We start from the raw sequence: 16,440 nt of genomic DNA on the forward strand, positions 1-16,440 counted from the left end.
ATATATATGTGTATATATATATATACCCTAAGATAAAACTCTCAGAATTTCTTAACTTTTTATTATACACCAACTAGTTTATATTTTAGTTTTTTTACAAAGAAAATGCTAAGAAAATTATAATCACATAATTCCAGATTTCTTTACATATAAGATGGAATGGTCCAGCAGCTATGTCCACTGTCACAGACTTTAGTTCCGTTCAATTGATATGGCACATCCTGCAAAATTAACTAGTCACACACACAAAAAAAATGCCTCAAATACAGTAAAAATGTACACACAGTAAAGGTAATTTACAGTTACAAATAAGGAATGTAATTTATCTTGGCTGTTTTAGAAATCTAGGGTCAATAGCCTTAGTCAAGGCACAGAAGGATGAGTAAGCACAACTGTCTCTAGGAGTCGGCAAAGTATGTACAATCACTGATGAGGTATGCATGCACGCAAAGGATTCAAAACTGCTCAGTCTTGCTATGAAAATTGATGTGAGTTAAAGGAAATTCTGTGGCTTCCCCTATCTTCCACTTCTGGATTACTTCCACAATCTTTAAATAAAATTGGCAAGGATATCCAAAAGCAATCACTATTTGGGCAAATGAAACAAAATACTTCACTAATCTGAATTGTTAGTTGTTCCTCTTGGTCTAGAAGCATTTTGTCGACAAAGGAGTGTTTCACAAAACTGAAATGTCATTCAGATGAAAAACAAGATATTTTCACACACTTAAGATTTCAAAAACGTTCAAGTGGCCTTTACAGTGGGACCACCATTTGTTAACAGTACTGGGGGAGCCTTTAGTAGCAAATACCAACTTAGAGGGCTCGGGGCCTCTTGGGGTTAATTTGCTTGCTTGCTTGTTCTTCTTCTTGTAGTGCTGCTCGAAAAGATTTCACTTTATCTTGGAATAAGAAAAGAACAAGGGAGTAAGTATTGTAAAATAAGCAGTACAATGCACAACTTTCATAGTGTTTATCAAGTACCTTATAGCTGTGCTCAATTCATAGCTGTGCATAACTCTACCTAGTAGAAACTTTATTTTCGACCAGTTTCTCTTATACACATTTTATACTATTGAGTTTAGTCTGTTTCTAATTCTTTTGAGAATATAGGAAGGATTTAAATGTTTAATGTAATCCTATCTAAAAGGGAAATGATGCATCTTACTCAGATTAAAGCAGATACTCCTTTCAGTATTATGGCATTTCTACTCATTCCTATACACCATTTTTAGTATGAAAATTTAAAACCTGATTTCAAAAAATTAATTATCTATTTTCTCATCAGGGATTATGAGAGAAGTTAACAGAACAACACATAACTACTCTTCCATATTCTATCTATTACCTTTTATTGTCCAGGTTACCAATAGGTTAATAAATTATTAAATTACAAGGAGTTATGGAAATGAGACATTTTTCTACATCAATGGTTACCAATAGGTTACCAATAGGTTAATAAATTATTAAATTACAAGGAGTTATGGAAATGAGACATTTTTCTACATCAATGGTGCTCAAATGGAAGTAGCTTTTCCCAGGAACACTTAGTCATGTCTAGAGGTGTTTTAGTTTTCACAACTGGTATGGTGCTGTGCTCTAGTGGATAAATGCTTATAAGCAAGAATACTCAAACAGTTTACTTTGCATGGGACAGCACCACACCCCCTCAACAAACAATGTTTAGAACATTTGAGATCTAAACAATAACAATAGGTATGGAATTCTGCTGCTGCTGCAATGTATCTGTGGTATGCAGGGGGCCCTGGGTTCAATCATTACAACATGTAATACTGTGTGGTGAGACCTACATGTGAAAAAAAGTTAAGCTTAAGTTTCCCTTTTAGAAATATAGTATTTTGCTGGGCAGTGGTGGCACACACCTTTAATCCCAGCACTTGGGAGGCAGAGACAGGCGGATTTCTGAGTTCAAGGCCAGCCTGGTCTACAGAGTGAGTTTCAAGACAGCCAGGGCTATACAGAGAAACCCTGTCTACAAAAAAAAAAAAAAAAAACCAAAACAAAGAAAAAGAAATAGTATTTTACAAAATTAACATTTCTGAAACAGTCGCTAATGACCATATTTGACATGATGTCCAATCACCAATTTCATGAAGGGCTTGCTTGACAATTTTATGCTGCAAATCTGTGGCTGAAAGTAGGAATTTCATGTACACACACATGAATATTGAGGGAAGCAAGAGCAAAATCAATATATATAAGGTACTTTTAAAGGTACACAGGCAGAAAGATAGTGAAACATGATTAGAGATAATGGAAAGGTAATTTTGTATTAATCTTTGTATATGTATGATGTACAGGGCATCAGTGTGCGTGTTCTGTGAGTACAGAAGTGCTTTAGTGTTCAGAGGAACACGTTCCTTGCCTCTGTCAATGGAGATGGGAGATGTGTATTCTGGAGCCAAATATGAGTGGCAATGGCCTAGGACACAGATTTAGGTTACCATTTGGTTTCCATGTTTCAAGTACAAATAATTTTATGAAGGTTTTCTAGTAATGGAACAAAGAAAGTCAGGAAGCCATTTTTTTTTTTTTTTTTTAAATACACTGGTGGAAACATCTGAAAGGTGGGGTTCAGCCAGGGAGAAATCTCCACTGTGGGCTTCAGATACTATCTCATAACATTTATCTTTTCAGTTTATCAAGATGTTAGGTGTGCTTTTGTCTGCTAGTTACACAAAGTTAGATCCAACACAGAAGTGAACTGGGAAGGACTCTTTACTGGGGGTTAGAGAACTGTCAAGAGGCTGAGGATCTGTAACATTCCAACTTCTCCATATCATGGAAATTCTAACCAATCAGCCTCTGTAGATAGTTACTTTCCATGAAGATGTTGAAAGAACGTCTCTGTTGTTTACCATGGCATAGACCACTCCGGGACTTGCAGGGTTTTTATGTCTCTGCCTCCCTTCCAGCTTACCACAGAACACTGTGACAACAGGTGTGTGTGACTGCACCTAACCTTTCTTTACATGGGCTATAGCGATCAAAACTGGGGTCTCACTAAAAATCAAGTACTTCCCACCCACAGAATCATCCTTGAAGCTGTTTTGTTAATTATTGTTTTAAGAGAAGCAATGAAATACATTTTAAACGAAGGTGGCAAAATTGTCTATAACAATCTTTGCTTTGTATGTCACCGTACAAAACCTCATTACTACACATCCTAATACCATGCAAAGTTCAAATAAGCACAAAGATGGAAAATAAGTTACCTCGTAACTCAGTTAAAATGTCTATTTTTTGCTCAAGAATAGCTTCAAGTTGTGTAGCATATGAGTCTACATCATAGTCTACTTCTTCAGTCATCTCTAGGAGAGCCTTTTCATCTTCTATCCAGCGAATGGATTCCTAACAATAGAAATTCAATACAAAAACTTGTAAAGTGTTGTTTCACAAATATCTATCCTATCAGACACACTGAATTCTCAAACATACTTAAACTGATGTTCTCAAAAATGTTAGACATGTCATCTTTATTCAGTCAAATTATTTTCATAAACTATTTTTTTAACTAGGGAATGAACCCTCGCATGCTTTGTGAATGGTAGGCAAGCATCCAACCACTGAACTACATCCTCAGACCTGTTCATTAAATTTATTATTATTCTATGTATGCATTTCTTTGTTCTATCCCATTTTTCAACACAGGGTTTCTCTGTGTAGTCCTGGCTGTCTTTGAACTCACAGAAATCCATCTGCCTCTACCTCTCAAGTGCTGGGATTAAAAGTGTGAGCCACCAACACCCAGCCTGTTCATTATACTAAAGAAAAACACTGCAGAAAGATATTTACTACCACATGCCCTACAAATACAAACATATACAATTAAGTAATTTTCAAAGTATAAGGAAAGTTCTGATTAGGTTAAGGCCTGTTTGCCAGAAGCCTTTCTTACATACCTGTAACACTGCCCTATGATCTTCCACAACCTGCTCTTCCATCTCTACCATCTGGGAGACAGCTTCATGGAAAGTGAACAGTTGTGGAGAAACTTCTTCTTCCTTAAAACACAAAGTTTAAAAAGTATTAAAAATACTAGAGCTTAGTATTTTTAAATGTCATTAAGTTTTATTTTTACTTTTCTCCTTCCATGGGAGCCTTCTCAGAAACTCATGAGTCTTTAAAACCAATTCATATTCTACCACTGAGTTATAAGCCCAGACTCAAAACAGGTTTGCAGTCTTTTTAGAAAGGCAAATTAAAGTTTGGGGACAAATGGAAAAAAAACTATTAATAGAAGAAGAAAAGCCACAATTTCTTTCTCTGGGTCGAAATAATGTAAGTCTAAGTAAATCAACCAACTTGTAAGTAAATTAATTTTCACTTAGGAACTTATTATTATTTGCAGATGTGTCCTAAAAAATGTCTCTTGGAACAGTCCAGCTTTTCTCTGAGTTCATTTCAGATTTTACTAGTTTGTGCTGGTTTCTCTAACAATTTCTTTCACATGCATGACTTTATGACAGCATGAAATCAACAAGCACACAGAGACCATACTTCAATTTTTCTTTCTGAAAAAGAGCAGGATCTTGCTCTGTCCCCTGGCTAGCCTGATACTATGTAGCTCAGGCACCCTGCAATTCAAGTGCTGAGAAGACAGGTGGTCTTCCTACTTCAACAAGCTTTTTACCCACTGAGTCACTGTAATTTTTAATAGTTACTGTTTAATGCATATAATTATGTTGACAGATTTTTTACAAAGATTTATATATGATATACTTATATATAATCTTAAATTATTTAGTCACTAAATTTTAATATAGGCATAAAATATGAAAACTAAATAAGCTATTATCAGAGAGCTAGTAAGCCAGGGAATTATTTTGGATTCATAAGCTTACATTCTGTCACTGCCACTGTGATAAGAATCAGCCAGAAAAGCACAGCTATATTCCAGTAAAACTGTACTTATTTGAACAGACAGTTGCTTTGGGCACAGGATGGACTTGTGGATCCCTGTGCTAGGTGACAGTGTTCAATTATGTTCTGCTATGGATGAAGCAAACTAAGGTTAGATCCATAACAATGAGATTATGTCACTCACATTTTGTTCACAGAGAAGTTTTAGATCATCTCTCTGAGGGGAACTCCCCACACCCCACTGTGTCTCTAAGTCATCAATCTGGCTTGGTGGATGGTGCATTATTGGACGGACATCACCAGCAGCAGTTGGATCTACAGTCAATTCTTTCACCCTATAAATACATAAAAGATATCTAAAATTATCAAAGACTCATGCACACAAACAAGAAAAGAACCATTTCAATACAAAAGCAATTCAATTAGCATAGTAAGACTGATGATGTCACTTTATAGGTCAAATTTTTCTGAAATCTGTGCATTTGTTTAATGCTTGTTTAAACAACTTTATGCTTACTTCAACTGTAATTATTGTTCATAATCAGGGAAAGTTAGCAAAGTATACATATTAAATATTTTAAAGAAATAAGCTATAATTATAAGAAATAATTTCATTCTGCTAAGTTATTAAGACAGGGTCTCACTATGTATGCCTGGATGTCATTTGCAGACCACACAGGGTGGCCTCAAACTTAAAGGATATGCTTGTATCTACCTCCCAAGTATTGGCATTAAAGGTCTGTGCCACCATGACCAGCTCAGTGCCTAAAGATCATGAGAATATTATGTCATTTCTTTCTTTCTTTTTTTTTTAAGTTTTATTATTTATTATATGTAAGTACACTGTAGCTGTCTTCAGACACTCCAGAAGAGGGCGTCAGATCTTGTTACGGATGGTTATGAGCCACCATGTGGTTGCTGGGATTTGAACTCCGGACCTTTGGAAGAGCAGTCGGGTGCTCTTACCCACTGAGCCATTTCACCAGCCCCTATGTCATTTCTTAAAGCTATACTTCCTACTTAACACACTTTAAAAAAGGATATACTTTCTGAATCACAAGGATCAGTATCTCCTTGCAGGTAAGAAACTATCACACAATAAAGACAAATATACAAAAGTGACATCATCTTTTTTAAAAAAAAACACAGAAGTATGGGACTTTAAATTCTAAATAAACTTTTTAAAGAAAAGTAATAAAGGACATAAAAATGCAGATCATGCAGTACAACCACCACCTGCTAAATGAAAATGAAAAATGGCTTGGAACAAAAGTAAAAAATGAAATGTTTATATGCAGCACAATTCAAAACAAGCTAGTCAAAGAAAAATCTTAAGTATAGAATGAAGCAAGACCTGGTAATTGAAGGAGAAAAGTCGTCATAATCGTAAGAAGGAGAGAGACCAGGGCGACTGCCACTACCCTGGGAGAAGGGAATGTCTGAAGGACTAATTCCAAACTCCTTTACTCTGCAGTACCAAAACAGTGAGAATTAAGAGAGCTCTTGGTAGACACAGCAATGCACAGTTCAACTTTTGTTTAGAAAGAGTATCTACATTATTTTAGAATATGATTTCATAAATAGGTTCCGACACTTATGTTTTATTGATCCCCACCTAAGAAAATAGAAAGAAAAAGGGAAAAAAAAAAAACCAAAACAAAACAGAAAACCCCAAATCTTTCCCTTCTAGTTTACTTCTCCCTTTTCTCATAAATTTTCCTAGAAACTTCTCGTGGTAAGGTTACCTGAATCTCAAGGTCCCTTGCTTTAACTACATGACCCAATCAATCTAATTTCTTCATGTGGACAGCAGCATTTTTTTTTTTAAAAAAATTTATTTATTATATGTAAGTACACTGTAGCTGTCTTCAGACACCCCAGAAAAGAACATCAGATTTTGTTACAGATGGTTGTGAGCCACCATGTGGTTGCTGGGATTTGAACTCAGGACCTCTGGAAGAGCAGTCGGCACTCTTAACCGTTGAGCCATCTCACCAGCCCCCCAGCAGCATATTTTATCAGCCTCAATTAATCAACATTGTGTGTGTGTGTGCTCGTGCGCACATATGCATGCCTGTGTGCATCCCAGTGTCATACACACACATATATGTGTATGTGGATATTAACAGTTGATATGGAATGACAACGTTGTCCATTTTATTTGCTGAGACCAAGACTCAACCAGGCCTGTTGCTCAACAATGTGGCTTGCTCAGCTGGCCTGTTTTCCTCCTGTCTCCCGGCTCTAGGGCTTGCTGTTGTGCTCAGCTTCTTACATACATGCTGGGGATCCAACTTCAGGTCCTCGTGCTTGAGCAGCAAGCACTTTACCATGTGAACCATCTTCCCAGCCCTGAGACCGCAGCTTTTTACACTGCTCCCCAAACCAGATGTGAGAATGAAATTCATTATAATGTCTTAGGGTATTCAGGGCTTGCAATGTGTTAGCTCTAACCCATTTAGAACTGCATTAGCTATGAAGCCTTCATATGACTGAAAGGATAAGATGGTTACTGTTTTGTGGTTGGTGACTGATTATGAATGTGGGAGGTAAATGTTTTAGGAATGGAATTTCAACATATTTTTGCTGACTATAACAGTTGCATATAACTGAATTATAGACATCTTGCATCACATGACATTTTATAATACTGTTATTTTTGAAGTACTAGATTTTATAATTTCTAGGCATTATATAGACCTGGTAAGAATCTTATGTTATCTTCATTTCACAGATGAGAAACTGACTTTAATAAATCAAGCATGTCATTTGATGTTATTCAGAAAGAATATGGTATAACTAAAGTACAACTTACTCGAGTCCAAATTCTTTCTATGCCATTTAAGATACTATGTGAATTCTATTTTTCTTAGGTCAAACTACATATCTTTTTTCATAAGCCAAAACCTAGTTAAGTATTATTAATTTCATACAGATCAAACGAACATACATACAAACTTCTACTTATATTCATTCACTGTTGAAGGTTTAGTATCAGATTGTTTCTTTACCCTTTTCCTGGAGGTATCTATGTATGTGTATGTATGTATGTATGCATGTATGTATGTACACATATATTTCTTACATGCTTCAGAATCTCCTCACTGAGAAACACTCTTAGTGTCACCCACAGAATTTTCCTCTATTACAAATCCTCCTGTGCAAGCCAAACTATAATATGTATATTAAAACCGATTCAGGAGCATCTAGTACAGCTTTTCTTCTTGGAACAGCCACTCCCTCACTATTCTTTCTGTTCCATATTTCGTTCTTTTTTCTTCTGGAGGCTTCTGTGTAGCTAAAGATGACCATAAACTCCTGATCCTCCTGCATCCTCTCTGACCTGCCAGGCTTACAGGTAAGTGCCACATACCTGACAGTACATCTCAATTTTATAAGTTGACTGAATTGGATTTACCATCTTGATTACTGACTCCAATATGCTTTGTTATAAACTATCCCCAAACTCCCATAAAACACTTCTAAAATATATAGTTTTAACTAAAATAGACTAAAAAATATTTTCCAAGTGCTGAGCTGGGCTCAACATTTTACAAAGATGACTTCTCTCAGTACTCAACAGTCCTTTAATACCGGTATGGTCATTGATCTCACCATGCTAAAGGTAAGGAAAAGAGAGCACATTAATAAGCCTTTGGTGCCAGGAAGTAGGGAGGCAGATACTTTGCCCTAAGAACTCTTCTTCCATCTCCATGCTGAGTCTTAAAAAAGAAGTAAACCATTTCCAGGCTGGGGATGTAGCTTGTTATAGAGCATTTGTCCAGAATGAGAATGGTCAAAGCCCTAGAACAATCTCTAGGACAACAGAGTATATAGTAAAAATCCCTTAATATCTAGCAAGGCACAATGGTACACATCTCTCTTCAGCAATGGGAAGGCAGAGGCAAGAACACAGGAATTTAAGGTCATCCTCAGATACAGTGAGATGGGAGGACAGCTTGGGTTAGCAAAATACCTCAAACTCCTGTTCTCAGTAGTCAAAACTCTGAAAAGCTTGAGATCTCACTGTATATAGTAACTTTACGTTAACAGGAATTTTTTTGGCTAAAGTTCTAAGACATGGAGGGGTTTTGTTTTAATTCTATCAGCTATCTAAAACAATTTTTGTCTTTGATTCTGTAATAAGAATCTACCACAAAAAGTATTCCCTATTCCTCTGTGACTAACTCTGGGAAAAGCATCTAAATACCATTTTTAAAATCTCCTACATACTAAAAAAATTAATTAAAAGACAATAATTCTGTAACTAGGAACTCATGTTTAAACTTTAAAAGTTATTAAAAATTGAACCTACTTAAAGCTTTATTATATTTTAAGTAGCTATTATATTTTGTATTTTAAGTAGCTATTATACTTTGTACTTTTGTATATTTTTCCCCCACGGAATGAGGAGAGAACCCAGGGCTTACTTCACACTAGCAATCATAAACTCCGAGTTACATCCCTTGGCTAATCAGCTAGTGCTTCTTAACAATCCTTACTATCATTTACAAATCTCTTCAGCTGAAACAAAAGAAGTACAATAGAAGCCTAAAAGAATAATCAAAATATAGCTATTAATGTTACTCAAAGGTACATTTATAGGTATGAAAACAACTGTTTAAAAATAAAAACAAAATTATTTTAAAGAACTCAGGTGACCTCAAGGTAAAGAGCAATAGGCTTAAGCCATTGTCTTTTCTGAAGAAACACATCAAAACTTTTCTGAAAGCTAGTTAAGAGCTGCTTCCCAGATTCTTCTTTTGTTTCAACTTAAAGAGATTTTTGGGAGAGGGGGAAGCTTTCTATCTAGAGTTTGTATATATAGCCCTAGCTGAGAGAGCCCCCTGCATCTGACTCCTGGGTGCTGGGATTAAAGGCATGTACCACCAACACCTGGCTTGAGCTGAAGCGATTTTTCAAATGACAATAAACTCTGCCTGCCTCTGCCTCCCCAGTGCTGGGATTAAGGCGCACATCACCACTGCCTGGCCAGTTTTTAAGTACTTTTCTATGTATAAGAATTTATATTTTTAAAAAGATGGAAAATAAATTCTATTTAGACTAAACAAGAAAAAATATGCTTTTGAAAAAAATTAAGACAATTTCCATATTAGAAGTAGGCCATAAAGAAATTTATCTGTAGGCTAAAATTTTAAGTGTAACATCATTATAGACATTTAAACCTTCAGGAGCAAAGAGTAGATCCAGATGAGTTAGGGGGAGGGGTACGTGTGGAGTGTCATCAAAATACTGTACACATGTATTAGATTCTCAAATATAAATGTATTTATAAAATTATGCAAATAGTCACCCCAAACAAGAGTGTGTGTGTGTGTGTGTGTGTGTAGGGGGGACAACTACAAAATAGCAATTCTATCATAACTCAGAATTCCAAGGGCATCTGAAACTATCATGAGTGTAAGGCATTAACACTTTTAGTTCTCAGTGTTGGTTCATATGTAACAACTCAGTTATTTACTAAAGTTGGAAATGTTCCTGGTGTACAGAACATATCCCTATGCAGCACCAGAAAAAAACTGCTATCACATAGATAACACATGTATGCCTATATTTGTGTATTTCATTGGATACAATCAGGAATAATTCTAGCATAAAGCAGAATTTAAGAGGTTAAGTCCCTAATTTCTAATAGTATATAAAAATATTTATTATATAATACAAATATATAATAATCATATAAGAATTTCTATCACTGATATGTAGTAAAATATTATGAATCATAACATGTTGAAATGGAAAAATATAACCACATTTTGGGACAAAAAGGTCAATTTTAATAAAAGATGTCAGTCTTACCTAATTATACAACATTTTTTCTACTTATTTTTTTTCAATTTTACAAAACGATTTTGAATGTTAAAGAAAATATAAAGAAAAATGTGATAAAACCTGCTCTCTGGAGTCCTCTGGTGTCTGTGACACAGATTTCATGGCAAAGGTTAGAAATATCATGGCACGGGTGACCATTCTGCCTCAGTAGCATCAAAGGCTACAACTGCAGGTTTGTGTCACCCTACCTGGTTTCCCTAGCAGGCACAGAGAGACACACTATATACTACTCTAATATACTGGGTTTCAAATTTTAAAATGTAGGAATTGCTTTCATACCTATTTGCATATCTTAACGTATTAAGAGTATTTTCACAGGATGCCATTCCTGGAGAGATTGTGGCAATCTATAAAGGGGAAGCAAAGATAAAATCATAAATAATCAAGACAATAATTCTGACAAATAGCTCAGTAAGAACTAATCTTACAATCTACTTTTAAATGTTTATGTTGGTATCTAACTCTAAGATCTATTTATTACGTATAACCATTATACAATCTAGTTACAAATTTTCTCGAGGTCATTTAAAATCCAGCAGAAGCTGAAGGCAAACATTTAGAAAAAGAACAATACAGATTGGACCTCCACCTATTTTTACTTTACTAACGGGACAGTATTCTTCCAGAGACAACACCCCAGTAATGTCACACAGGACTACTAAGGTTGAGAGTTCCTTGATGAACGGCTGTTTGGGAGTGGAGGGCTAGTAGCTGGAAAAGGTAAGCTGTCCTATAAGAAAGAGAGAAGACTGAGGGAGAAGCACACAACTGCACAAACCTCTGGTGGATTATCTAGCTTGCCATGAATACAACAAACTGTAAGCAATACGAAGAGAGGTTTGTTACCATCCCCACCAGGGAAATAAGAACCTGCGAGTAAGTTAACATCCCCTAAATGAAGTATTCAGATGTTAGAATTGAAAAGTGTTACAGCTGCAATACAGTACTTTCCAACAAATTAGTAGGACCACAGCTTAAATGTAATCTATCTAAACAGAAGAAGAATTAATTATAATTAGCAAAAATCTAAAACTTCCATCTATTTTTATTTTTATTCCTTCAAGATAAAAATAAAAGCAAATCCAAAACAAACAACAACAAATCCAAGCCCCCTTACCATGCAGGTGCGAGAATTTTCACCTATGAAGGAATCTCTCAGCACCTGAGTGAGTTTGCTTGCTCGGAAAGGCGTATGGGGTTTGTTTCTACCTAAGGCTCGGATGCACTCCTAAAAAACAAGGAAACATTTCTTACCAATTACGCCTTATTAAAGAATCATTTTAAGCAATATTTTACTGAGGTTTCTTAAGGCCTAATGAGCTCTGAAATTTCTAAGTTTTACAGTACTTAACAATGGCTTCTTAAATATTAATTCAGGAAAATGTGTAAGAGCAAAAACAAACCTGAATTATTCTAAAGTCTGAAAACATGACCAGTGTTCAAATTTCAGTTAACAGGAAAGTTGTAAGAAGTTGAGATTTTAAAATGGGATACCCAAAGCTACAGTGGCCTTATTGTAATCCTTCCTATTTCTGATTTTCTAGTCAGTGAAACAATATAATAGCCCTTTAAATTATTTTGGCCCAAGTTACTTTTTTTTTTTTTTTGGTTTTTCCAGACAGGGTTTATCTGTATAGCCCTGGCTGTCCTGGAACTCACTCTGTAGACCAGACTGGCCTTGAACTCAGAAATCTGCCTGCCTCTGCCTCCCGAGTGCTGGGATTAAAGGTGTGCGCCACCACGTCTAGTTTCGCTTGTTTGCTTTTGGTAACAGTATTCTGCTTTTTATTTTTTGTTTGAAACCATTTTTCACCTTCTCCTACCCCCTTTAAGGCTGCTGCCTGTGGGTATTTAAGAGGCTAATACAGCAGGGTAAAGGAGCTCTCTGAAAGACCCAGAGAGGACACTGTAGACCTCCTTTTTGGGTCCTGATGGGAAATTTTTCTTAGCTCAATTCCATAGTTGTTTGCACCACTACAAAAGCCAGGCTGACTATAGCCCTTTTATAGTCTAGCTAAGCAATCGCAGAAATGGCCTGTCAATTTTTTTTCCGTTAACTTGTTTAAGAACAATAAAAATATGTGCATGGAAAAATTCTACATCGAATAAAATCTTTAACATCCAGTATGAAAATTTAAATTTGTAAACCTTCTCTTTTATAAGGTAATACAGGTTTTTTACAACTGAGTAATCAAACTTAAGGTGAGAAGTAAAAGGCCTTTCATAATTACATTTTATTTACCTTGAGTGCTAAAAGGCTTTTATTAATTTCAGCACCTTCAAGCCTGGTTTGCCTGTCTGCACTGGATGTATCAGCTCCTCTTTCGTTCCCAGCCAGGTCAATGAGAGAAAATTTACCATGTAGTTTTCCCTTCCTTCTTAGAATGATCTGAAACACTGCATGACTCCGAGATGAATGTGCATTTGCAGACGTTTGGCCAGATGTTCTACAATGTGATTAAGGACACAGTGACACATTAACACTTTTATCTACATGTTCTCCGAAGTCTTTTCTTTTGGCTTTGCCAGTACGATAAACCCAGATAACCTGCCACAGAGTTCCTGTGAGGCTCACCTGCAGCTGTTGCCTATGTCGATGAGCTTCAGCACATCCTCCACACACTTCACCTCCCGTTCCTGCAGTCCCACCACTTGTACCTGCTGCTTCCCATCTTCTAGTACTCTTAATTTTGTTTTCCTATTTAATAAGTCAAACACCTGTAGAAAACCATATTTGAATTAGAAAATTAGCTTTAAGAAATCACCTCTACAAAAGGGAGTCTAAAAGTAATAAAACTATTATTTTCAGAACAATGTCCAACATTGAAAGCTTAAAAAGACATCAACTATTATATTTATAATCATATAAATCTTGTGGTAGTGAAGGTCACAAAGCAAAGCAGTATACTTAATACCAGCAAACTGTATACTTAAAAATGGCTAATATATATGAATAGACACATGTTAAAAACATATATGTATATGTGTGTATATATGTATATATATGTATCACACACACACATACACACACACACACACACACATATATATATATATATATATATATATATATATATATATATATAAAACCACATTTTTAAAAAAAGATTTATTTATTTATTATATGTAAGTACACTGTAGTTGTCTTCAGACACTCCAGAAGAGGGAGTCATCTCATTACGGACAGTTGTAAGCCACCATGTGGTTGCTGAGATTTTAACTCAGGACCTTCAGAAGAGCAGTCGGTGCTCAGCTGCTGAACCATCTCTCTAGCCCCCACTTTTTGTTTGTTTGTTTACTGGGAACTGGAAGACAACTTGCCAAACCAGTACAAGGACCTGAGTTTGAGCCCCAGAAATAAAACAGTACATCAGTCACAGTACTGGGCACATGGAGACCCTGGGGCACAGTGACCATCTAGCCTATCCTAACCGTTCAGCTGCAGGCCACAGCTCAAAAATACAAGTACAGCCCCTGAGACGTAACACCTGAGGCTGACTGCCGGCCTCTACATGTACACATGCTGTGCTGGCTGGTTTTAGGTGTCAACTTGACACAGCTGGAGTTGTCACTGAGAAAGGAGCTTTAGCTGGGGAAGTGCCGCCAAGAGATCCAGCTGTGGGGCATTTTCTCAATTAGTGATCAAGGGGGGAGGGCCCCTTATGGGTGGTGCCATCTCTGGGCTGATACTCTTGGGTTCTATAAGAAAGCAAGCTGAGCAAGCCAGAGGAAGCAAGCCAGTAAAGAACATCCCTCTATGGCTCTGCATCAGCTCCTGCTTCCTGCCCTGCTTGAGTTCCAGTCCTGACTTCCTTTGGTGATGAACAGCAGTATGAAAGAGTAAGCTGAATAAACCCTTTCCTCCCCAACTTGCTTCTTGGTCATGATGTTTGTACAGGAATAAAAACCCTAAGACACATGTGTAGATGCACACACATCCACGTACACACATGCATACCCACATACATGCACTTATATAACCACTCCCATACACACACACACACAAAAAAAAAAAAAAACAAAACTTACATACCTTTCCACTATAAATTTCAAAAAATGTTGCATATACTTGAAGTTCTAGTTTCTTATAGTTTGGCTTCTTCAGCATTAAAAAGACATCTCGGGCTGTCAAAAATTTCATATATGAAGTTTGTTAAGATACAGCAATTTTATAAATTTCTTTTCTATTTTTAGAAGAATCAGTTAATATCAGGTTGTGTCAATAAAAATATTAAAGCATTAGATTAAAAAATAAAGTTGTGGGGCTGGAGAGATGGCTCAGCGGTTAAGAGCACTGACTGCTCTTCCAAAGGTCATGAGTTCAAATCCCAACAACCACATGGTGGCTCACAACCATCCAAAAATGAGATCTGATGCCCTCTTCTGGTGTGTCTGAAGACAGCTACAATGTACTTAAATATAATAATAAATAAATCTTTAAAAAAAAAAAAAGTTGTAAAAGAAGCTATTCTCTTTTACATTCCATGAAAGGATGCTACTATTTATCCTTGAAAGGGGTCATCATGAAGCTCAGCTGCTAGTGTCTGCCTAGCATGCACAAAACCCAGGGACCAGTCTGCAGCACTGTACCACAAATCAGGCAGACTGATATACCCTACTGTCATCCCAGCATTCAGATGTTAGAGAAAGAAGAAACAGAAATTCAAGGTACTCCTCAGCTACATAGGAAGATTGAGGTCAGCTTAAAACACATGAACACCTAACTCAAGAGCTGTGTGTGTGTCTGTGTCTCTCTCTGTGTGTGTGTGTGTCTGTGTATGATCCAGTAACAATTAGCCACTGCATAATTCACAGTAATCTCTAACAGATTATATTTAAGTTTATTTTTCACCAAGAGCTTAAACTTACATTTCTTTTATGACTTTGTCTTTTGTGAAACAGGATCTCAGATAGCCATGGTTGGCCTCAAATTTGCTATGCAGCTGAGGATGGCTGTGAACCCAGATGATCTGGCCTTCACCTCCTAAGTACTAGGATTATAGGTATGCGCCACCATGTCTGACCGTGACCTCACATTTCTTTTCAAAAAATCTGAAATCCAACAGTTGATCTAATATATTGTGTATATAATTATTTGTGTGCACAAATACACAAAATGTATATTTGTATATACAAAAATGAAAATAAAAAGTCTTATTCAAACAGGCCTGAATAATATTCAAGAATATCATAAGCTATGTACACATAAGCTTACCTGCTAATGCATAAATTCCCTTAGAACAATCCTGGTTCTTTCCTGAAAAGTCACCACCCATAGTCTACATTTGGAAAGAAAATAAAGAACAGACCCATTCAGGAATAGATTCTAAGAATTTAAGTCTTGGGGTTGGGGTGATAACTCAGTCCATAAAGTACATGTCACACAAATATGGGAACCTGGGTTCTATCCCCAGAAGCCACGTAACATAATCCAAGCATAGTATACCTACATGATTATAATCCCAGAGTTGGGAAAGTGGAGACAAACAGATGCCCAGGGCTTCCGGGACAGCCCGTCTAGCTTACTTGGTAGTTCCAGGCCCATGAGAGAAACTTGTCTCAAAAGCCAAGCTGGACAGCATCAGAAGGGTAATACCTAAGGTTGTAGTCTGGCCTCCACATTCACAAACACACGACCAATAACTTTAGGCTGTGTAATTAAACTGTAAGAGGGAGACCATAGCGCCACAGCAGGATACAACT

At 36.5% G+C, this 16,440-nt stretch overlaps 1 protein-coding gene and 1 non-coding gene across 5 annotated transcripts in view; one reads left to right on the forward strand and one right to left on the reverse strand.

Moving 5' to 3' along the window:
* Positions 1-39: 39 nt before the first annotated feature.
* The window catches only part of Kif2a (kinesin family member 2A), a 61,318-nt gene continuing 44,917 nt past the window's right edge, over positions 40-16,440 (reverse strand). For 2 of the 4 annotated variants that reach the window (XM_029543957.1, XM_021208790.2), the window contains exons 11-21: positions 15,953-16,016; positions 14,771-14,862; positions 13,313-13,455; positions 12,980-13,184; positions 11,855-11,965; positions 11,017-11,084; positions 6,239-6,352; positions 5,069-5,219; positions 3,924-4,025; positions 3,237-3,372; positions 40-902 (exon numbers count right to left, since the gene is read on the reverse strand). In XM_029543957.1, the coding sequence (XP_029399817.1) occupies positions 817-902; positions 3,237-3,372; positions 3,924-4,025; positions 5,069-5,219; positions 6,239-6,352; positions 11,017-11,084; positions 11,855-11,965; positions 12,980-13,184; positions 13,313-13,455; positions 14,771-14,862; positions 15,953-16,016 (1,272 nt within the window). In that variant the 3' untranslated portion in view covers positions 40-816. The remainder of the gene's footprint in view (positions 903-3,236; positions 3,373-3,923; positions 4,026-5,068; positions 5,220-6,238; positions 6,353-11,016; positions 11,085-11,854; positions 11,966-12,979; positions 13,185-13,312; positions 13,456-14,770; positions 14,863-15,952; positions 16,017-16,440) is intronic. The other 2 variants (XM_021208787.2, XM_021208786.2) reach the window with 2 other exon arrangements.
* Positions 12,557-12,679, forward strand: LOC115065018. The gene has a single exon (XR_003844824.1). It is a non-coding gene; the product is annotated as a small nucleolar RNA SNORA26 (small nucleolar RNA).

Source organism: Mus pahari, chromosome 11 (assembly GCF_900095145.1).
Source record: "Mus pahari chromosome 11, PAHARI_EIJ_v1.1, whole genome shotgun sequence".
NCBI lineage: Eukaryota > Metazoa > Chordata > Mammalia > Rodentia > Muridae > Mus > Mus pahari.